Raw genomic sequence first — 15,059 nt, forward strand, 5'->3', positions numbered from 1 at the left:
GCGAGTTTCCAGAATAGAGTGGGATTATGCTGATCCCTTTTCTTATGTGCAGGCATGAGATTAAAAGGAGGGGAAAAGAAGTGTGGCAGGTCCTTGAGGTGGTGAAGCATGTGCATGTAGTTTGTTAGGGCATTGGTCCTTCTGGTTAACAGTGTGCATGAAGAGGCACTGTGTGTGTGTTTTTACATTGTTCCCTTGTGGTTACGATGATTTTTATATTTTTTAAATGCTTTAAAGAAATAGCCATGCTCGGTGTGTAGCCTGTTTTTGTTTAAAAGGAGAGAATGTTTTCTAAACAAGAGAACAAGCAAGACTACCTTCACTGTTGGGTTTTATTTAAATGTTCTAAAAGCTGTCCCAAACCTTGTTTTCCCCCCTCTAGTATAATATTTATCCTACTGATAAAACCTACTCATGTCGATGAAATTTTTTTTTCAACATGAATTATCATAGGTCGAATAAACAGTAGAGCAGCTAGTGGTTTGTGGATTGTTTGTTTTTTTTTTGTCTGAGAGTGGGCCAGGGGAAGGAATGCAGTTCAAGCCCGTAAGAATTTGGTTTAGTCATTGTAGTAGTCTCAGCTAAAAGGGCACCCAGAGCAGGAAGGTGGCGTGCGTGACGAGGTGGAGGGGCATCTTTGGTGACGCACCGGTGGGTCTTTCTGGGCAGAGGGCTGGGGACCACCCCTGCTTCTGCGAGGGGCTGCAGCTTTCTCTCCATTTCCCCCGACTGGGATCAGTGCGGGCAATACGTTTCAGGTTTGTTCCTGAACTGGTGACAACGGCTTTAACTAGTCTCAGTCGTAAGCCTGAGATGATGATGGGAATGTTCTTGCACAGACATCTGTTTCTGGTGTTGAGTCAGTGCAAGGTAGGACAGATAAAACATTGTCTGATTTGAAACAGTCTTTGAAAATGTGAACAAAATGTGAAACTAATTAATCTGTTTTCATGTCCAAGCTGTACGACTGTCATGAAAACAGAACAAATTGTATTGTGGCAAAATGCATCAAATTATTAAAGTGATTTTGGTTCATTGAAGATGAAGTCTTGTTTTTAATTTTGATGTGAGCTGCTAAAGTTTTTTTAACAGTGTTATAAGCAGCATGTTAATTAACATCATCAAGCTGTTTTGGGGTGTAACTCTGTACAAAAATACTGTTGTTGTAGGTTACATGTTGTGTTACATGCAAATACCAAATTCATTAGTAATACAGACAGTCTTCAGTGTGTCCAAATTTAGGTTTTATACCTCAGCACAATTATTCTTTATAATAAAATCTTCACTCTTAAGTTGCTAGAAACTGGCACAGAAGTAAGTCAACTGTACTGTAGTTCAGTCTCAAATCCTGCAGAATGTAATTTAAACTTCTTTAGGAAGTAACATGTAAATGCCCAGGGCTTAAAGTTGTAATAAGAATCATTTGTCCTTCTGTCCTTTTAGGTTTTGTGTCTGTAATCATCTACCACTAGATGAGTAGTTGCACTTAATATTTGTTGTGTTATGAATGACAGGAAATGTAGGAAAGACAAGCTTGCATGTTAATCTAATGTTTGCTGCCAGGCATATAGAAAAGCATTCTATGTGGAAGTTGGCTATTACAGTTATACGAGAACTCATAATCAAATTTAATGTTCAGAGGAGATTGTCAGCAATGGCTGACACCACTACTTGTTGTGTACCGTAAATCCTTTGTAGCTTCCATAGTCTCTGTGACAGAGGTAGCCAGTGCCCGGTGTATGTTCATGATGTCTTGAAATACTGGGCTTGGTTTTAGCTTAGAAGCAATTACTTTCTTTCCAGGGTGAAGAGTTACAAGGGAGAAGTGCTTCCCTTAAGCATTTTGACCCCAAATTCATATCACTGAGAGCTTTTGCCTCTGAGGGACACTTGTTGGTTGGCTTTTAGAAACCAAGGCTGCTCGTATGTAGTGGCCAGACACTTGCCTAAAAAAAAAAGCACCTTGGTGACAATTGTCTTACAGACATAAATGTTTCTCTCTGCTTTTCCAGCCTCCTTTCTGTGCAGCCTGAAATTAGAGACAAGGAAAAGCAATAGTATAATTTTTTTATCGAGGTGTCTGTTTTTGTACACTGAACCCTTTGTTGCCAGCCTCCTTCAGAGACATCAGAGAGGTACTAAAAGGCAGAGTGCAACCTTGACTTTTTGCATCTGTAATAAAGCTTAACTGGACTTGGCGGGATGAGGAAAGGGGGAAACAGACTTCCAGCAACTGACTTCTGAACTCACACAACAGGAATTAAATCCTGGCTTCTGGACAAGCCACCCATGACCAGCACCACCAAAGGGTAGTTATCACCTTGCCTTGCTGAACACTGAAGTGTCTAAACAAATAAACTGTTGAAATATTTAAGAACCGTACTGATCCTGTGCATAAAATAAATTGATTCTTTTTTGAGAATTTCTTAAGCACATGATGTTTTCAGGGAGGGCAAATGAGATTCAAACCTGCGTGGATTCAATGAACGTTTAACTGATTGAAGTCTTTGACAGATTTCTGCTTTTAAAAAGTTTTATTCTATAATCATGATGCTGGTAAAATAGCAAATAGGTGTTAACCATGTAGCTATTTATCTGTGTGGCAGAGGTTACTTACTCAGCTTAGGAGATCAGTGAAACCGTGACTCCTGTTGTGGTATGTTTTTTCTCCCCAATAGTGGGAATAGCTGATTATTGTCCATTTGGGGAATGCTCTGTTTGCTCAGCATTGCTTGTATCATTCCAGGAAATGTGTCAAACCTTTCTCTTTTCCCCTCAGTGATTTATATCTGTATTTATAAGATTATAATAGGTGCTAGGTTGTCAGACTCGGAGAATGATCTTCCAGAGCCAAGTAGCTAGCAGGAATAGAGAGTCAGGCAGAAAAAGCAAGAATAATTGTCTGTAAATTCACACCTGAGCACAAACACAAAATTGAGGGCATAGCACAGAGCAGCACTCACAGCAGCGCAGGCTTATTTTTGCTGAAGGCATGTTGACCAAACCCCCAAAAATGCATTCAGATTTTGAGAAGACTTCCTTGGCCATGCTGTTTTAAAGCAAGCATTTGCAGACATTGTGTTCAATTTAACCAAGTAAAATTCAACTTAAGTCTGTTAGGTCTGAAGCCTTTAAAGTTAGCGTGTACAATTAGCCCTTACAGGTATCTGTCTTGGTAGTCACTTGGATTTGTTAAGTGATGCTGGGAAAAGGATACTGGGAAAGGAGAAGTGTTGTATCTTGCAAAGTGGTGCTACTGTTTATCTTTACAGTGTAGCAAGCTTGTTTATGCTTCTGTTTTATAATCTTCCACAGGGCTGTCAATGAAAGCATTTGTTTGCCTTGACAGTTGTATGGCACCTTCAATTTAACGTTCCCTTATTCTAGTGGAACGTTTTCCCAGTCTGTATGTGTGTTCTTTTGTTGTGTTCACCTGTTAATGGTGTTTTGCTGAAAGTAGGCTTTTCTGTTTGCAGTTTGAAGGAGGAATTTTGAAGGTCAGCTTTCTCCTCCTGAGAAAGGAGCAAGTGCACCTCTTCAGGCATCTGCTGCTCATGGGGGTTTGATGATATCTGGGCAGGATAGTCAGAGGAGATGGGTCAGAGCACACTGCAAACCTGTTTGGCAGGAATGTTCGTGACCACCTGTACCCTGCTGGTTTTTAATTTTTATTCCCATGTTTCTGTGTCGTTCTAAGCCTAGCAGACATGTCGCAGCTCCCAGGCTTGTAAGATGAGCAGTGCCGAAAGGCCCGAGTCCTGATGAGTTTTTGAAATCAGAATACAATATTATAAAGAAACTCTGGCGTTAAGAGCCTCCTTTCAGCTAAACTGGAAAGAGAGAAAATTGAGTCCGAGTGAAAAGGGAAGTCCTATTTTGCTTCTTTATTTTTACGTGGTCATTTGCTTATAGGCAGTCAGTTTGTAGATTCAGTGGGCAATGTCCCATGTCTATAACAAAAATCTCTGCATTCTAGCAGAAAGGGTAGGAATGCAGAATCTTTTTTTTTTTTAATAAAAACTTTAGTATTTATAAATAAATAATCCTGAAAGGAAACATTTTTAATCTCAGCTACAAAACCTATGTAAAATCTATTATGGATTTAGTATGTTACGCTTCAGGAAAAGTCTTTTTAAAGAGTTTAGAAATACAGTAAGATACACATGTTCAAATGTATTTTTAAAAGTTCCCAAATCAGTGGTTTGGCTTTGATCCACAAGGTATTATTACTGTTGTCATTATGGTGGTGGTATTATTTAAAGTTTCTAAATTCTGATTTCTCTCAGTATTTAAATCACAGAAGGTTAATTAAAGTAGTTCTTTATTTTGTGATTGCTTGGGAATATTAACCTTACAAAGCCTGCAATAAATCAGTGAAGTGATAGAATTGCATTTGCTTTATAAAATAACTCTAAAAGAGCAAAGACAAAGCCATTTATAGTTCAGTGCCATTAATTGCTTGGCATTTAGGTATTAGCATAGGAGTCTATTAATTAACTTGATAGCAAAACTAGTGGAATGCAGGCTGATAAGAACTGTTTTGTTTCAGGAGATTAGGGATCATAGCTATTGTTGCTCCCCTTACCACTCATCTTATTACTCATCGATAATTTTCTTTTACTGTTATTCTGAGGGCAAAATTAATATCCCAGAAATAATTTTATCCGTAAGTTTGAAATTTAGCAGCAAGTTAAACAGAACAGTGAGTTTATCTAAAGGTACCTGATCATGTAATAGTCATTTACTTTATGATTCATTAATCTGATAGCTGTTCATAGACAAAGTTATCTACACAAACATTTTAGAATATAAATGCACAAATGCTGTTTTGAGAAAAAAATTGAAGTGCAAGTAGCATAGTGCTATGAATTAAGGGATAAAGTTATAAAGTCTGTAAAGCACTAATAAATCTGGGTGAAACTTTTTTAAAGTTCTGTATGAACAGTATGTAGTCCAAATTTCAGTGGTCTTGTAAATTATACCTCATGGCCAGTTGCAGTGCAGCAGTATTCTCTTAGGGCCTTTAAATTAGCACACATTATTTTCCTCAGAGGTAGGGAAAATAAGTTTGTTAATATTTCCTGGCATAAAATTTACCACTGTGTTTTTTTTGGCTGCCCATATTTTCTTTAATAATTGAAGATTCTCAGTGTACATATATTAAGTTTTATTTTCTATATTTTGAATAGGATTTTGTTGTTGAGACAATGGATTATCTGAATATAGGTCAGCACATATTTTATATGTATTCATTATCCTTTCCTGTATTTCCCTTTTACTGCATTTCTCCTCTGCTATAGTAGGATTTAGGATAGATTTTTGGAGCATGCAGCTGAAATATTATAGGGTGTTTTAGTTGTTGCAATCAGATCTGGACAACAAAGAATAAAATAGTGAATCCAAGTAAATAAGATACCACTTTTAAAAAAAAAAAGTTTACCTTTACATGTTGACAAAACTGCTTGGTGTTTTTGTCGTGGGAGAACAACTGTTGGCCTTGGTGAGCCGTTCCTCAATAAATCAAACTCTGCAAGAGCCTCTATCTTCAAGTCTTTGTGCTTCTCCCTGATTGCGAAGTATCTTCCACATGTGTGTTTTTAGATAGAAAATTAAATAACTAGTTATATGTGTTTGATTTTGGGGTGTCTGCCAGAAGAATTCATACAAATTGTGCTCCTTCACCCTCAAAAAAAAGAGAAAGGTTTATTGTTGCTTCATTACCTAGCAATCCTTTACCAACTTTTAATGAAAGTCACTGTTTTTTTTTCACTGCTGTATTACAGAACAGTCAGTGGTCTGGTCTGAGAGTCTTAAGTATTTGTCACTTTTTTCACTTGTTCTGCACCTTCCTCCTGTCACTCCCAACACCAGCCCAGTTGGGATTACTTGCTCTTGAAAAAATTGTGCTTGTGGCAATGGTGGCAAAGACTTATCTACCTCAAAGATTTGAGAAATTGTTTGCTGGTGTTGGTTTAAATGGTTGCATTGTGCAGTCCATTGAACTGCTTCTGCTGATGGGAAATTGTTGTTCTCTTTTCACTCTTTGGACTAAGATATTTTTCCACGTGGTGGCTGGATTTAAAAGTTGTTGCACAAATACTTTCTGTCTTCACAGACTGCAGAGAGAGGATGGTAATGCAGCCAATTCTCTACCTCCAGTAGCCCCAAATATAACACACAAACCCTCTCATATCCTGAAACATTAAGTTAACCAAAATGGTAGAGATGAGCTGAGAAAACCTTCTTTACCAGAATTCTGATAAACTTATTTGCATCTCAGCTTTGATTCCTTCTCCTGTGGTTCTGCTGTTGATAAAATAGTAGGAAAACCTCATATCAGTAATTTCTTTTAAGAGACCTCCATGGTGGAGTATTAGGGAACAGATCAACAGGTGTCATGGACTGTGGTATAAATGTTGCCTGTAACATAAAGTAACTTTGTATTTGAGGGGGCTAGGAAACAAACCCACAAAACAAACCTCAATGGCCTGGGGGTTTTTTTATGTGACCTCAGTGATGTTTTGGGTGTTGCTTGCAACACTTCTTCACAAATTTGCAGGTTTTTTGGATGAAGTCCAGGCTTTTGCCTCCAAGTGCTGTTACAGACGTGCCCCTAAGAAAACACTGAAGAAATGTTTCACTGGTCTCCAGTGAGGAAGTCTCATCCTTGGGTACCTAGCTCGATTAGCCTAGAGGTAGCAGCTGCTCTCAGTGCAGCTTTTTGCTTTATTCCGTAAGCTGGCTTCAGGCTTTCAGCTCTGCTGTAAGCTGCGGGCAGTGCTCTGACCTCATTTCTGCCAGCGAGCTGTATGCTCCGGAGAGCTTGCTGGGCGGCAGCCTGCAGTCTGGGGCTGCTGGCCTCTGGGGCAGGGAGACACCCCCAGCTCCCCGCTTCTGCGATGGCCAAGTGAAAGAAATAGCCGGTTTTAAATCCTGCCCCTCTCCTGTGTTTTGTTGGGTTTAGCTCTTTCTTCGGGATGCGGAGCTGTTTCTTGGCCCAGTTTTACCTCTCGGGTTTGCTGAAGAAGACGCCTTCCTCCCAGAGTTTTAGGAAGGACTAGTGTGGCAGGGCAGGATGCTGGATGGCACGAAATATGTAAGTCATCATCACATTAACATGTGAGTTTGTCCCAAATGACTCTAAAGAATAGGACATGTAAAAGCTGCAATGGCTTCCCCCCCCCCCCAAATATAGCTTTGTCAGTGAAAGGATGGGCAGGGAGAGGAAGAAGTGGGTGTAGAAAACGAAAGCGTGGCTGCATTGCCCAGCCATGTAGTTTTTTTTAGGAAAAGACCAAAAAGCTCTTAAACATGGGAAAATTCATGGAAGTAAAATGCTTGATTTACACCTTAGTTCCAAGTTATATGTCTCAGATTTACCTCTTCAGGTTCTCTCTTATCTCTTCATTCACACTGGAACTTTACATCTGTAGAACAAAGAAACTACCTTTTGTGTATAAATGAAGAACTAACAGCTGTTTATCAGGCTGTGCAATGTACAACACTCAAATTTTAATACAAACATCAAATTTGCCTTTTTTTTTCATGTGGTGTGTTACAAGTATGAGAGAAGAAAACTAGAAGAAATGTCTTGTTTCTGATTAAATCCGCTATTGATATGCTCTGTGATCCATGGAATGCAGTGGTGGTGGAAAGAGAATAGCAAGATAAGGGTTTCTGAGAGTGATTTCATCTTGGATCTCTTCCTGCATCACTTGCTTGACGTGGCTTCTGGAGGCGATGTAGGCAAGACGCATGTGAAAGTGGACTAGAGCATTTAGGAAGAGAGACCCTTCCCTCTTGTTAGTTGGCTCAGGTTGCTTGGTAAGTGACAAGAAACTATACTGCCCAAGCAAACAAGGTCCTTCCTGTGAGATGTGGGGTGGGTTTTTTTGACCCTATCCACATTTAAAGTGTTTCCAGTGTACTCTGCAAGGGAAAACTTCCTATGGTTTCGTAATCTGAGTTTCTAATAACTTCTGAGAGTTTTGATGGTCTGAGCCTTAATAATATATTTGCTTACTTAAGTTACGTTTTTTTGCATCAACTGCTGCCTGCTACACAAAGGTGGGTTTTTTCTTTCCCCCTCCAGCATCTTAAGACTTAGCTTAGATATCGTTCTGTGATAACTGGGATTCTAAAGGGAGAAAATGGTATTCCCATTGTAGATTTTTTTTTTCTAAATTAGCTTAAAAAAAGAGATCTAGGAAACAGTTTTAGAATTAAACTGCAGATAATCTTGGAAGGGAATGTATTATTAGCACTGAAGAACAACATGAGATGTCGTACTGACAATGACTGGTCTACATGTGAGGCGTCCAGACTGGAAGGTTTTCTATATTTTTCTAGGTACATGGTAGGACTTTTCTCTGAGGAGTTAGGTATGATTTCTGGATGAATTACCTCCTTTTGGAAAAGGAAGGGGCTATTTTGCCCCAGCATTTCTCTGTATCTCTCAACTCGAGTACTTGTAATGAAGATGAAGACCAAAATTAAGTTGGTAAGGCAAAGTGTCATCGTTTGTTTCTGAGAGCACAATCCTGCTGTGGCTTCATTATGGGGAAATGATAACCACCTGAAAGAAGAGCAGTTGCTGCTTTTGACAGCTGCACTGAAGACATTCAACAAACAGCACTGATGTATTGAGGTAGATGCTGGTCTGTTGCTTGCTATACTTGAGGACAGCTGCTCTGCTTGTCTCCATTCAGGTTTCTGTGGTGGTGGTAGGGGCTTGGCTTAAAATGATTTACATATTCTGGTTATGAGCTGGGTTTATTCACATAGTCATGTAAACACAGACTAGCGTGTTTAAGAGGATTACCAGACTGTGCTGCACTGGTAATCTACCTCTGGTGGTTAGCACAGTCTTCTTTTTTGTTGGCGTAATAGGTGCTGGGACCTACAAAACAGGGGTTTTTTTCCTGCAATCACATGTTCCCTCTGTAGGAGACTTGCTTGCTGGTTTGTGCACGATGCTCTCCAGCTGTAAGATAACAATTTCCTTTTCTTCAAGGCTTTACTGTTTTTTGGTGGGTTTTTTTTCCATTTTCAGATTCATGAAATTCAAGACACACATATCTCTATATACACATTTCTTCCTGACTCAGGATCTTCTGTAGGAATCCATCTACATCCTCCAGGACCTCTGCAGACCATCTGCCCAGGATTCAACCAAACCTCTCCGTTCTTTTGTCCTTAGTGGATTATTCCCTGCAGGGCTGCACTCTATTGGTTGTTTGCATGAGACTCAGTGTTGCCTGTGCCTCTGGGCATAACATTTTTTTCTGAATGCAGCCTTACCTACAGTATTCCTCTAACAGATTGGTTGTCCTTTTCTTGTCAGTTTTGTGCTGCCAGACTGCATACAACTTGAGAGGTGACATGTTAGGTACTAGGGTTGGGCTAGAAATTGGCTGCATAGGGATATGTCACCATTCCCATATGTAATTTTTTTTTAATTTTTATTGTAGCTTTTTACTGCAGAAGGTGGTAAGAGGGGAAATGTGTTGATATGTATTTGTCTACACAATTGATATGTATTTATCTACACAGAACGAACAGATACTTGTTTAAGTGATAACAAGGAATGTCCTTCTATAGTCCTTAAGACATCACTTGCCTCCTTTCTGTTCCATAGTATCCCCTTCAGAGTGAGCAAAATAATCTTATATTGTAGGTAGGGCTGTGCACTCCTCTTGGCTGCTGCACTGGGTCCTGACTTCCATTCTGAAGTGGTCCAGGGCGGGGAGTGGAGAAATCACATTTGCTTCCTGTTTTGCTGTTCGCATTGCTCTAGAATTCACTGCTCTCGTACTTGAAGTCTTTTAAAGATCAACCAACTGAATCAGGAACATGGGTTTTTAATGAGTTTTTCAAATTGAAGTCTAGTATATTATTTTCCATAAATTATTTTCCTTCTATTTAACCATCATCGTACTTATCTTCCTGGGTGGTCATGTTATCCCTCTGAAATTTGCTGCAGTAGGAGTGGATGAAGCCTAAATGATTTCTCACCCAGCCCTTACTTAAATGTGGTTTCCCCCAAACATTAATGTTTTTACTATGCTTTTATTTTCCATTAAAAATAATTTAAACTATTTAATAATTAGATCTTACCTTCTTTGGCAGAATTTAGAACAAATGTGCGTTTCATCTATGTGATTTCAACCCTTTTCAGCACTGCATTCATTCAGGTTTGCAGAGAACATTTGAGAGTGGACAGCCTTGGATGTTTTAAACTAGATCCAGCTAGAGACTGAAAGTGTGGTGCTGATTAGCACGCACATCCACAGGGAGAAGCTTGTCTCTCTGTGCCTGGCTCCAAAGTGGTCGCAGTGCAGTTGACTGGGGCTGCGGGTTGGTGCCTCGTGGAGCTGGGCTGGTGGCCACCAAAGGAAGGAAGATTCCTTCCTCTAATTGCTCACCCAACTCTTGCCAAGGCCAGCTCTGCTTAGTAATCCATTATGAAATTGGGGAGGAGGGGTTACTTTTCTGGCAAGTTTAAGTTGCACCATTTAATATGTAGACCTGATGAAGGCCCCCTGACACAAGCTAAGGGGAGGGGGGGATACATCCAACTGGAAGAGTTGTGTCGGGCAGGAACAAGGGGCCTTTGATTTCCTTGCAGGCTGACCTGGTTGCTTTAAACATCTGTTTAATCCCACACCAGAATTAGAGACTTTAAAAGTTTGTAAGATCAATACAGTAACAGAGAATAAGCAGGAAGAAAATCCTCTGTTTCCTCCTGTATTCTTCGGACTGCACAAATCTTGAGCTCCATATACCACAATTTGCAGAGCAAGCTAAAATTGTACATAAACAGGAGGAAAATAACTATTCCTGGCTCTGTGAATGATAAGCAATTGATTATTATTACCCAAATATAATAATTATTATGGATTGTTTTCTGAACAAATTGTGCAATACACAAGTTGTAGGCTGTGTATATGTAGGCATAGTCCCTTTTTTTTTTTTGTCTACCTGTTTGACAGTACAGATGTTTTTTGAAAAGTCTAAAAAGTCTAAACTTCAGCTATTCTGAGTGTGTGTTTATGGTTTGTTGAGTATTTGCCCCTGTGTCTTTTCTAAAATCTGATGGGGGAAACCCTGCTTTTAGTTATTTTACAACTTTGTTGACAGTTTGTGCTTTAACAGCTATGATATGATTGGGTTTGTGCCAGGTTGGGAAGTTCTGAGTGGAAACTTGTAGCCTTCTGTTTATAAAAGCCTGGATTTCTCTCTTACACACATGCTCGTCTTCTATGGGAGGAGGGATTTTCTGTGATTCATAAAAAAATCATGAGCTTTGCTTTGGAAGCTGATGTCATTGATGAATGAAATACTGGGACTCAAAAGAAAAAATATCAGAGATCCTAGGAGAAAATGGAGCCCCAGTATCAGTGGAGGACTCCTCAGCCATTACTGTAGCACAACACATGGTAACATGTTCCTCTTCCCCTTATGTTCCCTCTGTTCAATCCCTGATAAATCCATTCCTAGCTGCTAGAGAGAAAAATGACCTTTCAAAACTGAACGTGAGAATTGTTAGCTCCACATGTTTCTTCAGTGACAATTTACCCTAATACTTCTGTCCTTATTTCTTATTTATCTTTTAAAATCTGTTGTATCTGTTCTTTAATGTGCTGTATGTTAACAACATTTCCTAATGCAGAGCTGAAGAAAGGCAGCAAGGATTTTCTCTCTGTTTTTTAGGGAAAATGATATTAAGCACACACACATTTTGGTTATGAAGCCAACCTCTTAGTGAAATATGCTATTATTTAATCATCATTATGTTTAGTATATAAATGGACTGTTTTTATTGGACAATGCATATGTATAAACACATAAAATTACACACACAGCCCCATGCATATTTCATCTGGGAGATTCCCATGCCTGTAATTTAATGAGAGCAAACTGATTCTTTACTTCTCAAGAGCTGCCTTCCAAGTTTCCAGTGATCTAAGTATCTAAATGGATTTACAGAGAACATAAGAAAGAGTATGTGAGCTCAGTCCCATTTGGAGCACACAGGTATCAGTATCATAACAAACATGGATGTCTGCAGTTTTTGTTTCCAAATCTCATTGAGCAAATGGATTTCATTTTTGCACAGTCAGAAAAGAAAGCACTGTGAAAACGGTGCATTTAATAAGATGAAAGGTGTCGTGTCTGAGGTTTTTAAATGTGCTCTCAAGTGTATGGAAAGATATTTCATAGATAGTCTTTAAATACCCAGGTAAAAGTAAATTCCATTCAACATGTAGTATTTCTCAAGAGAAAACATGCTGTCTCTTCCTTCTGCTCCAGTCCCCCTGGAAATTTCAGTAGGAAGCGAGGTTAACATTTTGCAAACACGTGGGTAAAAACACGCTTGGTACTTTGTAAGGAATGAATGCCCCTTGATTTTTCAAAATATAAACCACGTTTTACTTCCCAGCAAAATCCTGTAGTGTCTGTTTGGAAAAAGGAACAATTGTGTCTCTAAATTGACATTCCCTAAGTTGAATATTCCATTTATTCTTTTTCACCACTCTTCGTATTTCTGGGTGTTTATTTCATTGTTGTTATTTTAACAAGTGGTTCTTATTTGGTCTATTTTTTTTAAGAATTAGGAAGAAGAGAGTCGAACACTGGATTGGAAGTTGCAATCTAGGGCTGCCAGGTTTATTACAGAATCCTCCACAGTGTCAAACCCTAGCGTGCATGTGCGTGACTCTGTGTGTGTGTGTGTGTGTGTGTGTGTGTGTGTGTGTGCGCGCGTGTTTTTAAATAAAAAGGAAAGCAGAGGTTTGCTCATTTGTTTGCCTATTGTGAAGCTGTCCTGCACCTTTCTGCTCCTTTGTACTGGGGTGAAGGCTGCTGAATGGAGGCCCTGTGCCATTTGTTGATTTTAAACCTCGCTGTTAATCCACAGGAACCTGCTGGTGTTCGCAGCAGGAGAGCTGTGTGACAAGTGGAAATCTGGGCGGGGGGGAGCACGGGGGGTCACAGGGGATAATAATCATTCAGCCATCAGCCTTTGTCACCCTTAAGCCTAATTGTTACCCTCTGCTGGTAACCACATTGAAGTGCTGGCCTTTTAAGTGTTTCTTGATTTTACTTGGCACAGGCTTAGGGGTAGGATCGTTTATTGCTGGGTTTACATCGTATCAAGTATGCTAGGGTTTGTTTTATTAGCCCCACTGAACTTTCTGCATCCCTTAAAATAATATGGGAGAGCCCAAAGTGATGGAAGGGACTGAATGTGTTCTCCATACTGTTTGGTGGAGTTGTTAACTAATTTCCCTCTGCCAGGAGCTGGACTTAAACCAGAGATGGAAAGCTTTCCTGCTCTGCCAGCCAGCTGCATCACGGAGTCTATGCATGAGCCGTATCTTTTGGTAGGGACACTCAAAGCAGCAGCAAGTGGATGCTCAAGCTGTGATGGGCTGGGGCAGAGGACGACTTCCTCTGCCCCTTTGCCCCAGGAGCGCTGGTGTGCTTTCAGGTACCTGTCAAAACTGAAGGGGTGAGGGTAGCTGAAGCGAATTGAACTGGTGGTAAACTCTCCTCAGGACTGGGGAGAGGAGAATCAAACCACTTGAAAACAACAAAGAAAAACCTTTACGGTGAGGTATCTTTTCTAGCAGTTGGAAACTGGTTCTTCAACTTTCCCTGCCAGTTACACATGCTGAAAAGTCTGTATTGCACTTTCTGTTGTTTTCCTTGAAGAATTTAGTGTAGAAGCAGCTATAGTAGCTGAAATGAAGCCTGAATCTAAGGTTTTGCAATGGGCAAGTATCTCTGTGTGTGAAGTAAGCTTGTGCCGTGGGGTGGGGGATGGCGTGAGGGAGGTTGTTCCATTGCTCCCCCCACTCCTGTGTGGTGGGTGTTGTGTCAGGCTGTTACCTATGACTGCTTGGTTTTGTATGGGGAGGAAAATCCCCAGGTTGCCAGTACAGGCTTCGGGAGCTACTCTTGATCAAATGCACTTTCCTTCTAACCCATCAGTTACAACATGCCTCCAGCAGATATGACGATGTTGCATGCTATGACCTGACAGCCAGCGTTTGAAAGTTGTGAGAGTAGTAGTGATGGTAAATCCAGGGTTGTTACAGAAGTCTGATTACATGGTGCAATTACAATTTTATTTTCAAGTCCGGCTTCGACCTGAATAGTACTTCATCAAAACGCTTGAGAATATATCTCAGAGTAGGGGGAATGTTTTGACCACTTTGTGCTTGCTACTCCCTTACAGTAAAAGGGAGTAATTTATGTAGCAGATTTGGTTTTGTGTGTTTCCTCACATTCCAGCAGTGTGATTCCGTGCTGCTTACTCTGCTCCCTGAATTTCTTTATGGATAGTACAGGTCATAGTGGTACCTGTGCACGGGCTTGATACTTCCATCAAGAAGGTTTAACCATTCAGCGGTTGTATTTTCACCCTTGTGTGATGCAGATTTAATTGTAATTACTGAGTCAGGCTAATAATTCTGTTACAACTGTTGTTGCAGGACATGTCTCAGGAAGGCTATGGAACCAGATCTCAACCCCCTATGGCCCCAGGAAAGCCTAACCATGAAGACTTGAATCTAATCCAGCAAGAAAGACCATCGAGCTTACCAGTAAGAAACTAATGTTTGTTTCAGTATTTTAAAATGAAGGCATTTCACGTAGCATTTCTTTGCATCGAGGATGAGAAGTATTGAAAGAAATATCAAATGAGGTTGATCACAAACTGTTTTTAAAAACATGGTGAGGACAGCTTGTATATGAGTGGACTTTGCTTAGGCTTGTTCAGTTCAAAATAGCACTGTTTATGCACATGCATGTTTTGTGCTTGTGCACCTGTGTATTTGCATAGAGGAAATGGATTGACTTTTCAGCTTTAGGAATTCCATACTTGCACAAAACAATCTGGTGAGGAAGAGGTGCCCTTTTCAAAGGATTTCAGTAGGTTCTGGTTTAGAATACTGCTGCCAAGAGTTATTTGCTCCAAACTCTGAGCATTAGCAATGAGTTTGACATGTTAATTCTGCTGCTGTCTATTACTACAGAAGTGTAGAAGCAGGAAT

General features: G+C 40.0%; 1 protein-coding gene across 1 annotated transcript in view; it reads left to right on the forward strand.

Annotated features, from left to right (window-relative positions):
- LOC104276380 (AT-rich interactive domain-containing protein 1B-like) overlaps window positions 1-15,059 on the forward strand; it is a 75,433-nt gene that overhangs the window by 57,368 nt on the left and 3,006 nt on the right. Inside the window, exon 4 of the mRNA XM_009872672.1 lies at window positions 14,499-14,609. Coding sequence (XP_009870974.1) covers window positions 14,499-14,609 — 111 coding nt within the window. The remainder of the gene's footprint in view (window positions 1-14,498; window positions 14,610-15,059) is intronic.

The sequence above is a fragment of the Apaloderma vittatum genome, unplaced genomic scaffold (genome assembly GCF_000703405.1).
Source record: "Apaloderma vittatum isolate BGI_N311 unplaced genomic scaffold, ASM70340v1 scaffold20437, whole genome shotgun sequence".
Classification (NCBI taxonomy): Eukaryota; Metazoa; Chordata; class Aves; order Trogoniformes; family Trogonidae; genus Apaloderma; species Apaloderma vittatum.